This window comes from Prionailurus bengalensis, chromosome B2 (assembly GCF_016509475.1).
Source record: "Prionailurus bengalensis isolate Pbe53 chromosome B2, Fcat_Pben_1.1_paternal_pri, whole genome shotgun sequence".
NCBI lineage: Eukaryota > Metazoa > Chordata > Mammalia > Carnivora > Felidae > Prionailurus > Prionailurus bengalensis.
The window spans coordinates 50895156-50911888 of record NC_057349.1 but is presented as its reverse complement, the minus strand read 5'-3'; the positions used below and the strand labels follow the sequence as shown (position 1 = coordinate 50911888).

General features: G+C 46.3%; 1 protein-coding gene across 1 annotated transcript in view; it reads right to left on the bottom strand.

Moving 5' to 3' along the window:
* LRRC1 (leucine rich repeat containing 1) overlaps positions 1–15608 on the bottom strand; it is a 135266-nt gene extending 119658 nt beyond the window's left edge. The window contains exon 1 of the mRNA XM_043591666.1: positions 15165–15608. Coding sequence (XP_043447601.1) covers positions 15165–15323 — 159 coding nt within the window. The 5' untranslated portion in view covers positions 15324–15608. The remainder of the gene's footprint in view (positions 1–15164) is intronic.
* Positions 15609–16733: the final 1125 nt, after the last annotated feature.

Genomic DNA, 16733 nt, shown 5'->3' with positions numbered 1-16733 from the left:
GAACCAGACTGCATCGGCTGGACCCCTAGCTCTTCTGCTTCCTAGCTGTGTGACCTTAGCAAGCTAATTCATCTGTGTCCCAGTGTCATCCAACAGCAAAATAAAGCTATTTATGTAAAATGAAGTCATGGTTGTAGAAAGGATTAAATGAGTTACTCACAGGAAGTATTTAGAACAATTCAAAGCACGCTGCTCAAAAACAGTGTGCTGTCTTTCTTATAATTATCATTACCCAGACTTCCTCTCCTAAGTTCTAGGTCTCATAAAAACTTCTGACATGTCCCAAGTCAAGTACTTCCTATGCTGCTATATTCCTTTTCCCAGTCCACCGTAAACAGCTCTGTCATTCCCTAGTTGACAAAACCAAAACCCTGCATCCAATACATCAGCAGGTCTTCCTGACTTTACCCCCAAGATATAGCTCATTACTCACTGCTACCACCCAGCCCAAATCACCAACAGCTCTTCTACAGAACTTTTCAATAAAAGGCTTCCTCTCCAGGTCTCCCTGCTTCTCTGAACTCTTCCTCCCTGTCTCTCACCAGCTGGCAGAGGGAACTTTCTAAACCCTAAGTCAGCTATCCTGCGGGTTCATGATCTGCCATACTTCAAGTGACCAAACAAATAAATAAATAAAAACAAAAACAAAAACAAAACAACAATCCAACCTCCCCACCAGGGTCTCCATACCCTTACATACATGAACCCCACCAACATCTTCACTTCTCTTCCCTGTCATACTGTGTTCCAGCCTCACTGGCCTTCTTTCTGCCTACAAAATTGCCAAACTCATCGCCAAGTCTTTGCAAGGACTTCTGGCATATTCACACAGCTACCTTCCTGCATCAATCAATACAAATGCTGCCTCCATGGAGAGGCATTCTCCCTCCTATCGCTCCCTACTGCATTTCCCTGTTTTATTTTCTTTTGTTTTTTCATTATTTTTTTATACAATTTATTGTCAAGTTAGCTAACATACAGTGTAGTCTTGGCCTCAGGAGTATTCCTATTCATCACTTACATACAACACACAGTGCTCATCCCAACAAGTGACCTCCTCAATGCCCATCACCCATTTTCCCCCCGCCCCCATCCCCCCACCCAACACTCTGCCAGCAACCCTCAGTTTGTGATCTGTATTTAACAATCTCTTGTGCTTTGCCTCCCTCTCTCTTTGTAACTTATTTGCCCTGCCCTTCCCCTAGGGTCTTCTGTTAAATTGTTCAAACTCCACATGAGTGAAAACATATGATATCTTTCTCTGACTGACTTATTTCACTCAGCATAATACCCTCCAGTTCCATCCACATTGCTGCAAATGGCAAAATTTCATTATTTTTCATCACCAAGTAGAATTCCAGTGTGTGTGTGTGTGTGTGTGTGTGTGTTTGTGTGTGTATATACACACACAAACACACACACACACACACACACACACATACACCACATCATCTTAATCCATTCATCAGTTCATGGGCATTTGGGCTCTTTCCACAATTTGGCTATTGTTCATTAGCACTGCTGTAAACATTGGGGTGCATGTGCCCCTTCTAATCAGTACTACTATATCCTTTGGATAAATTCCTAGCAGTGCTATTGATGGATCACAGGGTAGTTCTATTTTTAAATTTTTGAGGCAACTCCACACTGTTTTCCAGAGTAGCTGCACCAGTTTGCATTCCCACCAGCAGTGCAAGAGGATGCCCCTTTTTCCACATCCTCGCCAGCATCTGTAGTTTCCTGATTTGTTCATTTTAGCCACTCTGACCAGTGTGAGGCGGTGTCTCAGTGTGGTTTTGATTTATATTTCCCTGGTGATGAGTGACATTGAGAATCTTTTCATGTGTCTGTTGACCATCTGGATGTCTTCTTTGGAAAAGTGTCTATTCATTTCTTCACTGGATTATATGTTTTTCAGGGGCTGCGTTTGGTAAATTCTTTATTATCTTTTTGACACTAACCCTTTATCTGATATGTCATTTGCAAATATCTTCTCCCATTCTGTTGGTTGCCTTTTAGTTTTGCTGATTGTTTCCTTAGCTGTGCAGAAGCTTTTTATCTTGATGAGGTCCCAATAGTTCATTTTTGCTTTTATTTCCCTTGCCTTCAGAGACATATCAAGTAAGAAGTTGCTGCGGCTGAGGTCAAAGAAGTTGCTGTCTGTTTTCTCCTCTAGGGTTTTGATGGTTTCCTGTCTCACATTCAGGTCTTTCATCCATTTTGAGTTTATCTTTGTGTATGGTGTAAGAAAGTGGTCCAGTTTCATTCTTCTGCATGTTGCTGTCCAGTTCTCCCAACACCATTTGCTAAAGTGACTGTCTTTTTTCCACTGGATACTCTTTCCTGCTTTGTCAAAGGTAAGTTGGTCATACATTTGTGGGTCCACTTCTGGGTTCTCTATCCTATTCCATTGTTCTATATGTTTGGTTTTGTGCCAATCTGACTGGATGATTACAGCTTTGTAATACAGGCTAAAGTCCGGGACTGTGATGCCTCCAGCTTTAGTTTTCTTTTTCAACATTACTTGGGCTATTCAGGGTTCCATACAAATTTTAGAATTGTTTGTTCTAGCTCTGTGAAGAATGCTGGTGCCATTTTGATTGGTATTGCATTGAATGTGTAGATTGCTTTGGGTAGTATCGACATTTTAACAATTTGTTCTTCCAATCCACGAGCATGGAATGTTTTTCCATTTCTTTGTGTCTTCTTCAATTTCTCTCATAAGCTTTCTATAGTTTTCAGCATACAGATCTTTCACCTCTTCAGTTAGGTTTATTCCTAGGTATTTTATGGTTCTTGGTGCAATTGTAAATGGGACCGATTTCTTGATTTCTCTTTCTGTTGCTTCATTATTGATGTATAGAAATGCAACCGGTTTCTGTACATTGATTCTCTATCCTCCAACTTTGCTGAATTCATGTATCACTTCTAGCAGTGTTTTGGTGGAGTCCGGCTTTTCCATGTAGAGTATGTTATCTGCAAAAAGTGAAAGTCTGACTTCTTCTTTGCCAATTTGGATGCCTTTTATTTCACTTTGTTGTCTGAATGCTGAGGCTAGGACTTCTCCCTGTTTTGGTTTCATTACAGTTTTTATCACTATCTGAAATTCTTATGTGCTTTTCCATTTACTGGCTGTCTCCCTTACCTGGAATGAAAACTTGTAAGAATAAGGCAAGATAGTTATCTTGCTAGATAGAACAATGCCTGAAGCAGAGTCAACACTCAATTAACTCTGTGCAGTGAACAGGGGAAGGAGGGAGAGTGGGTTGAGATCCAGCAGAGATCTATCCCCAGTGCCCATTCCTGAATGTAGCTGCCTGGGAAGCCAGATACCAATACCTGGTCAGAAGCCCGCTTTGCAGGATGGTGGAAAGCTGTCACCTCTGATCCCAGTACACTCCTTGAAAGCCACCTCAGTCTGATATTAACCCATCCAGAGAACCCATATCCTCAATCATCAGTCCCCAAACTAAGTTTGCCTAAATACAGTTTCTCGGGCACTCAAATCAACCCAAAGTAAAGTTTCAAGCAACCACCTATGGACTGCTTCAGTTCATTTAATAAAAAGACAAAAAAGTCCCAGCTATGTTGCCCATTTTACTTCACTTCTAAAAGCTGGGAAAATGCAACTGACATGGGGGAAAATCTCAGTGTTCAAAGGTTGTCTGTGCCTGTGTGGGGGGTGGGGATGTGGGGGGAGGGTGTGGGTATGTGTAGGGAGGTGTGGGGTTATGTGTGGGTGTGGGGGGGGGGGGTGAGGGACTGTCAGGGGGAGGATGTAAGTATGTGGAGTGGGAGTGAGTTTGGGGGGAGGGGGAGTGCTGTTTAAACCAGAAAAAATCTGCTGATCTTTTTCCCTTAACTGGTTCTGAGAATCAACAACTGACCACAAGAGGGTATTTGGAACAGCTTCACCTTATCATCCAATCCTTGATTATAATTATTAAGCCCACACTTGTGGTTCTGCTAAACCTCACTAAGCAACCTCATGGGGTATGTGCACAACTGTGGGACCACTCTCCTAAGGTTAGCAAGGTGGCATCATGTTGTAACAATTCAGAAAATTGGCACTCAAGGAGATCAGAACTCAAAGGTGCCCTGAACACCAATGACACCATCCCTTCATCATTCAGATAAGGAAACTGAGGCTCAAAGGATTATGTGATTTGCCCAAGGTTACAATGCTAGTGTCATTCAGATCAAGGACAAAAATCTGGACTACCAGGCCAGCGCTCATCTCCCTCCATCATGACACCACTCATCCATACAAAGACCAGAAAGCTCTGCTCCTCTTGGAATAATCATCAGGCTCTTGCTTACAGGTGTAGTCCAAACCCACTTCTTTTTTTCTTTCTTTTATTTAAAAATTTTTTAATGTTTATTTATTTTTGAGAAAGAGAAAGAGAGGTAGAGCAAGAGTGGGGGAGGGGCAGAGAGAGGGGGAGACGCAGAATCCGAAGCAGGCTCCAGGCTCTGAGCTGTCAGCACAGAGCCCAAAGTGGGGCTCAAACTCACGGACCGTGAGATCATGACCTGAGCCAAAGTCAGACGACGCTTAACTGACTGAGCCACCCAGGTGCCCCAACTCCAAACCCACTTCTAAATCCACTTCCCAGCAGGGCTGAAAACTTCCCCAAGAATGCTGTTCAAATATGTATTAAATGTTTGATCTGTGCCAACCACCCTGTTAGGCAGCAGGAATGCAAAGAAAAAAAAAGTGTGTAGCTTTAAGAAACTCACTTTGATGGGAGAAAGAGATAATTACAAAGAGGTACAAGTAATGACACAGGTGTCCCCAGAGACCAGAGAGGCAGTAAGGGAAGGCTTCCTGGAAGAATGTTATCTCCTGAGCTGTATCCCCTGGGATGAAGAGCAATGAGCCAGGCAAAGAAATTGAGAAAGAGTAACTCATGGTAGACAGAGTTAAATAAAAAAAAAAAATGAAGACTCATAAGTATGAAATAATATGTTGGCAACCAAGGGTGGCTAACTCTTGCTGAAACACAAGCTGGAAAGTTCAGGTTGGAAAAAGATGGGAGATAAGGTGGAAGGGGTAGGCAGAGAACAAAAACACTGCCAGGTTGTGTCCTGCAGGTGTGAGAAGCCACTGCAGCAGGAAGCCACTCATCACATTTGTGTGTTATTTTAGAGAGAGAGAGCATGTACAAGCAGGGGAAAGGGGCAGAGGGAAGGAGAAAGGGGTGGAGAGCAGGAGGTGGTGGGGGAGAGAGAGAGGGAGAGGGAGAGAGGGAGAGGGGGAGAGGGAGAGAGGGAGAGGGAGAGAGAGGGAGAGGGAGGGGGAGAGGGAGGGGGAGAGGGAGGGGGAGAGGGAGGGGGAGAGGGAGGGAGGGAGGGGGGTAGAGAGAGAGAGACAGAGACAGAGACAGAGACAGAGACAGAGAGAGAGGCAGACTCTTAAGCAGGCCCCACACTCAGCATGGAACCCAATGCTGGGCTTGATTCCACGACTCTGGGATCATGACCTGAGCTGAAATAAAGAGTCGGACACGCAACTAAGCTACCCAGGTGTCCCACATTTGTGTTTTAGAAAGATCACTGCCAAGTAGTGAGAAAGGACTGAAGGAGTAAAGGATAAAAGAGTTTGAGCCTTTGGGAGAGGCTGATCCACACAAGTCAGCACACCAAGTTAATGCCCAAGCTTCCTGTCCCCCACCATGCTTCATATCACCTTGGCCCCTGTTCCAGAAACAGAACCAAGTCAACCCAGAGTGAGCTCCATGGCACAAGATTGTGTCGCCTCACAAAAGCTCCCTGTCTACAATGCCCGCCCACCCTTCCCAGCCTCTCTGAACCTACCTTCAGTGAAAACCAGAGTACTGCTTTCCTGATGCCCCAGTGAGCCTCCTGCAAGGGTCTACAGCAAGTCCTGGTTTACTGACCCGTGTGACACTGAGCCACATTAGGAATTCCATGACTCAAACTTCTCTCCCGAACTCAAGAGTGTAAACTACCTGAAGCCAAGACTTAGATGTCAGCTTTCCAAAGACCTGGAACAAATATGTGATTAACTGACTGAAGCCCATCTGAGGGCTTTTCCAGGCCTATAGGAAGGAGTCACAGTGGAAAATAGAAGGAGCAGAGATGGGGTGCCTGGGTGGCTCAGTTGTTTGAGTGTCGGACCTTGATGTAGGCTCAGGTCACCATCTCACAGTTCATGAGACCAAGCCCTGAGTTGGGCTCTGCAACCAAAGCCTGCTCAGGACTCTCTCTCCATCTCCCTCCATGCCCCTCCTTCATTTGTGCTCTCTCTCAAAATAAATAAACTAAAAAAAAAAAAAAAAAAAAAAAAAAGCAGAGATGATAGAACCAGTCTCTAGGCCCCTAGAAAATCCACAGGACTTAGAATCTAGAGTTGGAGATGTACAGTCCACATTTTCATTTTGCTTTGACATAACACTTTACCTCTCTAGATTTTCATTTCCTTAGCTACATAAAGTGCGTAGATTTCTATAACTTCTAACAAGGCCTTCCCATCTCACTATTATTAAAAAAAATCTTTGACAATCTAGCAAGATCTATAAAATTTGTAATGTATACCCTTTCATCTAACAATTATGCTTCTTAAAATTTATCTTAAACATTTGCACAGGAGTACAAAGTAATATGTACAAGAACATTTAATCCAGCATGGTTCATCACTGCAAAATCAGAAACCATTTAAATGTCAGCAATAGGAGAAAGGTTCAATCAATCAATCATGAAACATCCAGTACAGTGGAATACTACAGCCCCAGAAGCAATGCTAGAAAACATCTATACGTACTGATATGGAAGATGTCCAAGGCAGTGTTATGTAAAAAAAGCAAATAGCAAAGCAATTTATATAGTGAGAGTTCTTGCTTTGTTTTAACAATAATAAATACATGGTGATGTATGAAGAGAAAAAAAATCCATAAGACTACATTCTAAAATTGTTAATGGCTGGTATCACTTCAAAGGATGCAAGGAAAATGTCATCTTCATTCTTTGAGTTCTTTTAAGTATCCAATCCATATCACTCCTTTAATGAGATAAAAACAAGGCCACATCATGGTCCAAAGTCAAGCCAGTTGCACTCCTAGCCTGAACTCAGAGGTCTCAGCATCTTCCAAACCAAGTTAAGCAGCAGGAGCCCACATCACATCCTCAGAGGTTCAGAAGCCACCTTATGGCCTTTGCATGAGCTCATCTGACTCGAGCTCCTAGTTTCTACCACAAGTCAGCTGACAGGCCCTCCTGATGATCTTTTCCCAAGAAGTAGGTGTGGACTGTGGACAGAAAGGTGATGAGAGTGGCCAGGGTAGACACAGACCTCTCCATCTGGCCACACTACCCAGGAATCAGTCTGGAACATGCTGTAATTAGGTGTAACACCTCCTTCCACCCACCACATGACAAATCCATTCCTTGTGGTTCTTGGAAACTGAAATACCAAATTTCTTCCAACTGAGTCAAATTCTCTGGACTCTAGAATTACAGCCTAGATAAGGTAACTCTTCAAAATAATGACAAGCCAAAAAAAATGTTTTTTCATTTTTAAAAATATTTCATCTTACTTCTAGGAGTTCAAAGTATTTTTACAGTAGACACACATACATACCATTAGATCTTCTAAAATACCACATGCAATAGTAAATTACCATTCCTGTCCACTAAATAATACCCAAGAGAAAGTAAATGGACATCCAGGAGTTTCTTCTATGCATTTACTAAGCTCTGGCCCATGATCTCATCATCCCTCATAACTATCACATGAAGGAGAGGACAAACATTTGTAGCCCTATGTTCTGGGTAGGGTTCCAAAATAGGCTAAATCCCCCTAGACTTCCGTGAACAAAGAGAAAAGCCTTCAGCACTCACTCAATCCTTACCTAAAAGAACCCACTGCTTCTGGTTGTTCCATGGCACAGCAAGGTCATGGCTGAGATTTCTGTCATCATTGCTAAGAAATGTTTACCTTGCTATTCCTGACCCCCTTGTGTAAATATCAACTACACTTATCCCCAGAATGTCAAGTCTGTGGTATAGACTAAAAAGGTATTCCTTTTTAAGGAAATCCCAAGTCCCTACTTACTATAGTACACAAGCTGCAAATTCTGGCAGAGAGGATAATGCACTGGAAAGCTGGAAGGAAGGTTCGATGCGCCCCTTTTCACTGGAAGCCCCTTGGAAGAGGCAGGAGGAACTGTGAAAACAAGCTTATTTTGTTATTTTACCAGCATCACTCATCTTTGTCCATCCCAGAAAAGTTTTATTAAGTGAATATAGTTTTACTTTCCCTCAAAGACGTGAGCTATTTTTTTAAAGACACATAACTTCCAAGTTCCTCTAGAAAAATAAAAATTCTGCAAGTGTTAGCCTTTCAAAGCATGAGCAGAAGATGATGAAACTAAAGTCCATAGTACGGTACACAAATAGTACGCGTTCGTATTACTCAGAAACGCCAGGGCTACCAGTGTTCCTGCAGGTTCATATTTATAAACTGGATGACCATATTCATCTGAAACGCAAAACGAACAAACTCTTGCCACCCATAGCACATCTGGCTATTCCTCCTTCCCCCGAGTCAATACCTACATATAATGCTTGCCATGTCTTAGTGAGCAATTCACAAGCTGAATGCAGGCACATGCCACAGTCAAGGAAAAGATGTCCCCCCAAAAGGAGGTAAATGCTTTTTACTTGGTGTTACACAAGTATTACTGAAGTGCCTCAGAAGATCAGCGCAGCAGAAAAGGTAGCACAGCAGAAAGAGCACTGGACCCAAGGGCAGGAATGCCCAGGGTGAACATCTTTGACAAAGCCATCTCCCCTGTTCATCCCCAAGACGCTCTATCATTTCCTCTGGCCTAGACCACCATAGTGGGCTCCTGGCTTGTCTCCCTGACTCTAAACCCTGTGCTCTGGAATTACCTTTCTAAAGCAAAGATCTAACTGTACTGCACCTCTACTTACACACCATCCATGGGCCTCCTCTGCCTCCAGGTCAGAACGTACCTCCTCAGCAACACTGTCAAGAGCCTTTCACGATCTGGCCCCAGAACCCTCTCCAGGCACGCTCTACTGCTCAGGTGCCCCTCATTCTAGCCACCTGGAAAGGACTGGTTTTGGCAACAGCTGACATACTTTGTCCTTCCTTCCAGTCAAGTGTGAATGTCACCACCTCCAAAGTCTCCCCTCAGCTCCTCAGAGAATGTGAGACTCCTCAGAGCTGCCATGAGCTTTCTGCAGAGGCTCCCTCCTAAGCATGCACATACTGTCGGGCCTCCTCTGGCCCAGGCAGGCCCACAGGTGGTAAATGCACACGTGGAGCTGGAGCCAAATGCCTACTCCAGAACTGACCTTGACCATGCTTCCTAAACAAGATTCTTAAGTAAGTTTCTTAAATAAGTCTCAATGTCTGCATTTGCAAAACTGAAATTCTAACAGCTAAAGCGTGTTATTCAGTTTGAGAGAAATAATTTATGTAGAGTACCTAATTTGATGTTTGGAGCTTAGTAAAATCTCAATAAGTGGTGACTATTATTAATAGGTACTAAATACTCAGTATTTCTTAATCAGAGAGATTTAGCCCTCCACTAACCCAAGGCAAATTACAACTTCTCCAGGTCTCAGTTTCCTCACCTATAAGGGGGTGGGGGAATTGGGGGCAGAGAGAAGTAGGAGAAGGGGGGTTGGATGAACACATAAAAGACTCACAATTAAGTGCTAAACTGTGCAACAGGATACCTGAGAAATGAGAATGGTTTCCTTACCCTGACAAATGCGTGGGTCATCACTTTAAAGGGAAAGTCCTCTCTTGGGCTCCCTTCTTCCTAAGCTTTCACTTAAATTATTTTTATTCCAATGTTACTTAAGTATGTCTAAACATAAAACTAGGTATGCCCTCCCTGCGCCTTAGCTCTTACAAAACTATAAGGTGAACCAATTAAAAAATCTGACAAAAACCAATAAAAGGGAACTCAACGCTAATCTGACGTGACAAATGACAATGACACAATTGGACAGTCATCGCATGGCTGCACATACTGGTACAGCACTACCTCGGAGCAGGCTCCTGGCAACTCTGCCTGCCTGCACCACCGTGAGCTCTGTGACCCCTTCGGCTACCCACCACTCTTCTCTAACAAACGGCTATGAAACCTTTGCTCACGTAACTTCCGGCTATCATCTGACCCAAACACGTGATTTCTGCAATAAGCCCACATCTGTTCCTTCCCCCTGCACTAGAGACAATTAAGGGAGTGCTCAATCAAACACAGATTATGGCACTACTAAAACCTTATGGCACTACTCATCTGTAAGTTCACCTAGATGTATGGAACCTATGAGTTTTTAATTATTGAAAAGAGCATTAAAATTTTAATTCTGGTTTTAAAAAATGAATTACAAACTCCCAGGAAAATGTGTCCCAACTCTGGGTTAAGAAACATTGTTTTATTTGGAGGGAAAAAAAAAGGGGCATCTCACACAGTAACTGCAAAACTCTTAGACCTCATATATCTGACTGTTAAGTGCTTTGCGTGCACTTACAGAGTAACCATACAAACCAGGTACTAAGACAACAAGTGAGAAAACCAAGGCTTGAAGAAAGTATCCAAGCGATGGAGCAGCATGTGAGCTATCTGACTTCAGCATCCGTGGTCTCTGCTCCTTGAAGACAAGCCCAAAGAGCCTTGGTCCGTGAACTTGTGAAGAACGGCTGTCCCACTGAAGTGGGACATGGCAAGTTTAAGACAAAAGGGACTTATTCCAAGTGGGAATGGATATCCTCTTAACAGATCACAGTTGGAGATTTGAAGTCACAGTCAGAAATTATGTTTACAATGCCTAAAAATCATTTCAAAAAGATATGACTGTTGGGGCGCCTGGGTGGCGCAGTCGGTTAAGCGTCCGACTTCAGCCAGGTCACGATCTCGCGGTCCGGGAGTTCGAGCCCCGCGTCGGGCTCTGGGCTGATGGCTCAGAGCCTGGAGCCTGTTTCCGATTCTGTGTCTCCCTCTCTCTCTGCCCCTCCCCCGTTCATGCTCTGTCTCTCTCTGTCCCAAAAATAAATAAACGTTGGAAAAAAAAAAGATATGACTGTCAAAGATTCCCAGCACAAGAAGAGACAGAGAACAAAACCTGGGAAGAAAAAAACCACTGAATTCAGAATGACTTTATCCCATGACGAGTTTCAACAGATTGGTATATAATAGACGTGAGACTGCAGGAAGGGGAATCACGATGGCTGAGAAACGGGGGCAGCTTACCCATGACAGCACGTGTGAAGACTCATTCATGCAACAAGCATGTGCGTGCCTACTATGTGCCAGCCACTGCCCCAGGTTCAGCCATGAACAAAAGCATCCCTGCCCTCGTGGAGGTGATGTACTAGTTGGGGAGACAAAGAACATGAGTAAAATAGGAGGGGCTAAATAAGCACGTAGATGCAAGTAAGCAAGTCTAGAGTTTGGTAGTAATAGGGCTCTAAGGGCTGGGAAAAAATAAAGCAGGATATGAGAAAGAATGATGGGAAAGGGGAGATATTTGAGATAATGTCATCTGGCAATCATCAAAAGATCAACTAAACCCTAAATAAGAGTAGGTGACAAAATGAAACTTGGTTTTATAAGCTATATGGGTTCAACAGCCTTTACTCAAAATATGTGCTGCCTATTAGACTAGGCTCTGTACTGAAGCCAGAGAGATGGCATGAAGGTATCCAAGAATCCATGCACCTTGAGGGGGAAATTGACAGTGTCAGAAACACTAAGGAAGCACAGAGGGGAGCATAGGCTCTTGGGGAAGACAAAACAGCTTCACCATATCAGTGACCTTTAACATCTCAAGTGGCTTCCAACTTAAAGCAACCAGAGACTGTGCATCTAACCAGCTAGAGTCTTGAAAAAGGTCACTCCCAACTTGAATATTCTCTGACTATATTAGAGGCGGATAGATGTCAGAGCCATGATATGCTTAAGAGAAAGAGGCAGAGGAGAAAGATCTGTATCAGGCAAGGCTAAATTCCTTAAACAGACAAAAGCTGTTTACTGAGCAGGACCTACTGGGTGCCAGGCTCTATGCTCACAAGGATAAGCAAAAGCATGCCAGCATCTCAGGAAGTTAGAGTCAGACTGTCTCCCTTACTAGGCATCCCAAAGGGATGGAGCCGGGAGGAAGTGAGAAGGAGAAGGTGGATGGGAATGGGATGGTGAGCCTATCATCCAGCTGGGGTCAGGCTACAGATGAACGTTCCAAGCCTTCCCTGCAGAACAGCAGCACTGAGAGGCTACTACAAGGTGGACCCACTGCCGAGGATGGGGATGCAGGCTCAGCAAAAGTTTAGATTAGGTAAGTAACCACCTCTAAGTAGCTAGAGGGGGCTAGCTGTTATGCCCCCTCTACCCCATACTCACCACATCTGTATTCAAGTCATCTACCTCCCCATAAAGTTGTGAATAGCTCATAGGAATCATGCCTTCTCTAATCTCTATATTCCTAGCAACTGCAAATGATGAAGGGTCAGTAAATGTTTGACAGAGACCAGGCTTAATGACAGGAGTAAAACAGGAGGGGCTAAATAACTGAGATTTTAATGGGTGTGAAAAGCTGAATAAGCCAGATTCCTGCTAGGTGTCCAAAGCTGCTGAACAGGGGCAGGGCAGGGGGCGACCAGTGACTCTGCATCTAACCAGCTGAACAGCCTTGATGGAGTCGCTTCAATTCTGAGTTTCAATTCACAAAATAAGGGAGCTGAAGCAAATCTGAGGTTACAAACCTTTCAGTAGAAAGGAGACGGCTTTTCATCATCCTGAACCGTGAACAATGTCTGTATCTTTGCTTTTGGGGTATGGGGTGCGGACTTCCCCCTTGTCTGTGCTTCCAAACAAATTACGGAGAAGAGAACAGCCAGCCAGCAAGACCACCACCACAAGGACCCAGGAGGTCTGTCAGCAAAAGAGGGCCCCTGGTGATGGGGCAGGTAAGGAGACAGAGGTTAGAGGAGGGGTGGGGGTAGGGACAGCAGGGAGCAGTGCTAATGAGTTATGCAGATCTCAAAGGGGAAACAACAGCCCAAGGAAAGGACTTCTACTTTGAATGAAATATCTGTGCTTTCAAGGTGGTTGTGCACGTCTGGCTTATACCCATCCAGGCACCCAGACACGGTAAGTCGTGAAGAAATCATTTTTAAACAACCTAGAAACTCTAAAACTAATTTCGGAGCTGTAAGAGCAATAATTACCCATAAGCAAGACCACCTTTAGCCTCTGAAAAGCTTGTTTATTTATACTGTATCTACAGAGTGCTATCAGACTAGCTTGAGCCTCTGAGAAGTTTCCAGTTAGGATTAGTATGAATACCTAACACTTCCAAAACCCATAATTTCCCCTTACAAAGCTGAATTCCCCAACATTACAGGAAAACCCACAAACTTTGCAGAAGGGAGTAAAAAGCCAATCCAGTCAAAGGAAACCTTCCAGTTCTGTAAAAACAAACAAACAAACAAAATACCACAAAGAACACTGAAACATTTCTAGTTAAATAGCTTTTCACTCAATCTTTAATAACTTCATGCTGACACACTTGAAAAGTATTAAATAACATATTCTGTATTTCTGGCAATAGCAATGCCTAAAACTTACTTACAACTTAAGACAGTAAGTGAGCTTATGCCTTTCAAGTCAAATTTGAGCAAGCTCAAGGCCAGACAAAGCCATGCGTCTGAAAATGCCTGCAAAATAATAAATGCCTGAGGGAACTGTACGGCTTTTTTGCTTCTAAGCTAAATAAAGCCTGGGGGGCTTTGCAAAGATCCTAGTGAGGATAATCCACATGATTACACAGAGCAAACCATCCGATTCCACACGAACCAAGGAAAGTTAATCAAAGAGAAAGAACACTTTAAATATTAAGAAAAACACACCGTTCTGCTTTTTAAAACACTTGGTCAGCGCTGAGGAACGCCATCAGGTCATTTTAACAAGCCAGAACATTTGACTAGCAAGCGTCCCTGTGACAGTCCTGTGTTAACTAAAGGACAAGAAAGATATTGAGTCTCAACGCTCAGGCCTCACGTCGTCCTCCCAATTCCCAGCAGTCTAGTCTCCCTACTTCCTGCACACCTTTGGATTACTGCACACCGACTTCCTGCACACCCGGGATTTGTGATACCTTCTTCCTTAAGGGTTACTCAAGCTAATTTCCTCGGCAGCAAGCTCGAAGGTTAAAAGTTCGCAGTCCCAGACCCTCCGTTAAAGCTCAATCAGCATGTGTCTTAGCCGCACCAGACTGATTAATGTATGTAAACAACTCTGAAGAGGTAACGCATCACTGCAAGGATAGAAGTCAGCAGGCTGAAGGTACGCGCTCCGGGAGAGGCGGCTGGCAATGCTGGCCCGCCGGGCGCAGCCTCTACTGACGTTCACAGCGGCTCCTTCCACGCAACAGGTCCACGCAGGCAGGGCCCCAGCGGCGGGCACCTGGGCACCTGCCCACAGGTCCCAAAGCATACCTCTCCTCCTGCCCGATATCCTCCAGCTCACCTCCCCTCACCTCCAATTCCCAACCGGCCCCGGAGCCAAGGCCGGCCAGCTCAAGGCCGGCCAGCTCGCCAAACTACAGTACTTTCAAGCACTGCCCACCAGCGATAAGGCCCCGGGGGCACATTCCTCCGAACACGCCTAGTTAGTGCGGCTCACTTGCGCGCTGCCCACCCGGGAAGCGCGCCCTGGCTAGTGGTCGGGGAATGCAGTGCAAGGAAAACTGCCCTGAGAGCAGATGCCACGCTCTGTCCTTCCACCTGGGGACAGCCCCAGCCACCTGGCTCCTCACCTGCCCGGGTACAAATGCCAGTTGTTAGTACTCAGACGTGTATCTAAACTCCTTACCAGCCCAGAACGTTTCCTTACTCGCACAAGCTCTAGTGACTACTTGGAAAACATCAAGTCTCTCGCTTTGTATAAAATGACAAGGAACTTTTAATGCGAGGGGAGGAGGGTAAAGGAGGAAGAGGCAGGTGAATGCAGGTAGTGGTGGCTCTGCGGGACGTGGCGACGGGATCTGGAGGTGGAAGAGGGATAGAGTGTGGAAGGGAGGTGACCACGGGAGAGAGGAGGGAGAGGGCTGGCCAGGCTCGGCCGAGTTCCCCCAAAGGCGGCGCGCAGGTGAGGCCGGACACTCACCTCGGGCAGCTCGCGGAGCTGGTTGGCGTCCAGCAGCAGCTCCTCCAGGCTGCGGGCGTAGCGGTAGATCTCCTCGGGGACATAGACCAGCGAGCAGTGGCGCTTGTCGATCGTCTCCACATGACGGTTGCACCGCCACAGGGGGATGCAGTGGAACATCGCCGCCCCCGCCGCCGGGTCCCGAGCCGCGGAGACCCGGGCTCTGAGCCCGCTCCGCCCGGCGGCTCCGCTCCGCCCGCTGCCCAGTCCGCACTCGTTGGCTCCCGTGCTCGCTTGCTCCTCGCGCCGGGGTTCGCGGTCCCAAACGCTTCCAGGAACCTCGGGCGGGAGCCCCAGCCGAGTCCCAGCGCCCCCGCCCGCCAGCCGGTGCGTCCCCTCCCACCTTCCAGTCGCGCCGCCTCGGCCGCTACTGCCGCGCGGAGCTTCCTACTCGCGGCCACCGCGCGACTGAGCATGCGCGCCAGTGGGCGCGCGCGAGGGCGTATCCCGACCCGGGGGATGCTCCGCTCCGGGTTTTCCCGGAGACCTGGAGTCGGAGAGGGTCGAAACCTGCGGGCCGGGCGCTCTCGGTCCCCCAACTCTGGCTGGGGTTCCGGGAGCGTTCGTCTCTCTGAGGAAGCCTGACTCCAATGGAGCTTGGAGTAAAGATGAAGCAGAGGAGAGGTGGCCTGAGGGGAGCAGAACAACTTTGATTTTTAGTTACTTAACTCGCTCTCCTCTCCTCGCTCCCCTTCCCCAAAACAGCTTTCTCTTCCGGGGTCAGGCAGGACCGCCCCCCGAAGCGTACCTTGCGCGCCTTGGGCGCCTCGAGCTACGAGATTCGGTGTGATTTTGAGGTGCCCTGGCTGCCAGCAGGAGTGAGCGGACCGCCCTCCGCCCTGCACCGGCCCTGGCCGTGCCCTCTGGTCCGCGGGCACCGCCTACAGGCTGTTGTAGCCTGGGCTCACATCTTCAGCATTGTTTTTATACAGAGTAATAGGAAGTCCCTCTCCCCTTACCACCAAAAACATATGGGTCAGAGAGTTTGTAAGATTCTCATAGATATGGATGCACCCCATCAGGAGTCCAAACTCAAAAACGAAGTAGCTAAGGTGAGTTTCTGTGCCTGTTCTAGCCAGGCAGATGATGGCCCCTGGCGACTATTTTGGGCTAGTGAGGAAGGACGAACGGGGGAGGTGGGGCAAATTGACGGGGCTGTTAGGTGAACATCCTCCATCCAGCTCCTATGTTTCTGCACCAACACCTAGTATCTTGCAAGGGGAGGTTGCAGCCCAAGAAGGGATAGCAGGGGAGGACTCAAGAGGCTCACTACTGGATGATAATGACCATTTGCTCGCCCCTGATTCATTCCCACGGACTAGGACCAGAACCCTGAACTTCTCCCTATCTCCAGATAACGCACTGGCTCCTTTACAAAGGCTTGCCGACCAGATCAAAGCCAATCACGTTGATGGATTGTCTTTTGGGTCCTACTCTGATTCTCCTCCCCCTCCCCCCCCCCCAGCTGCCCCCTTGTCCTCACACCTTCCCTTTCAAGATTCCACCTGTGGCCTCTACCAGACACCACCA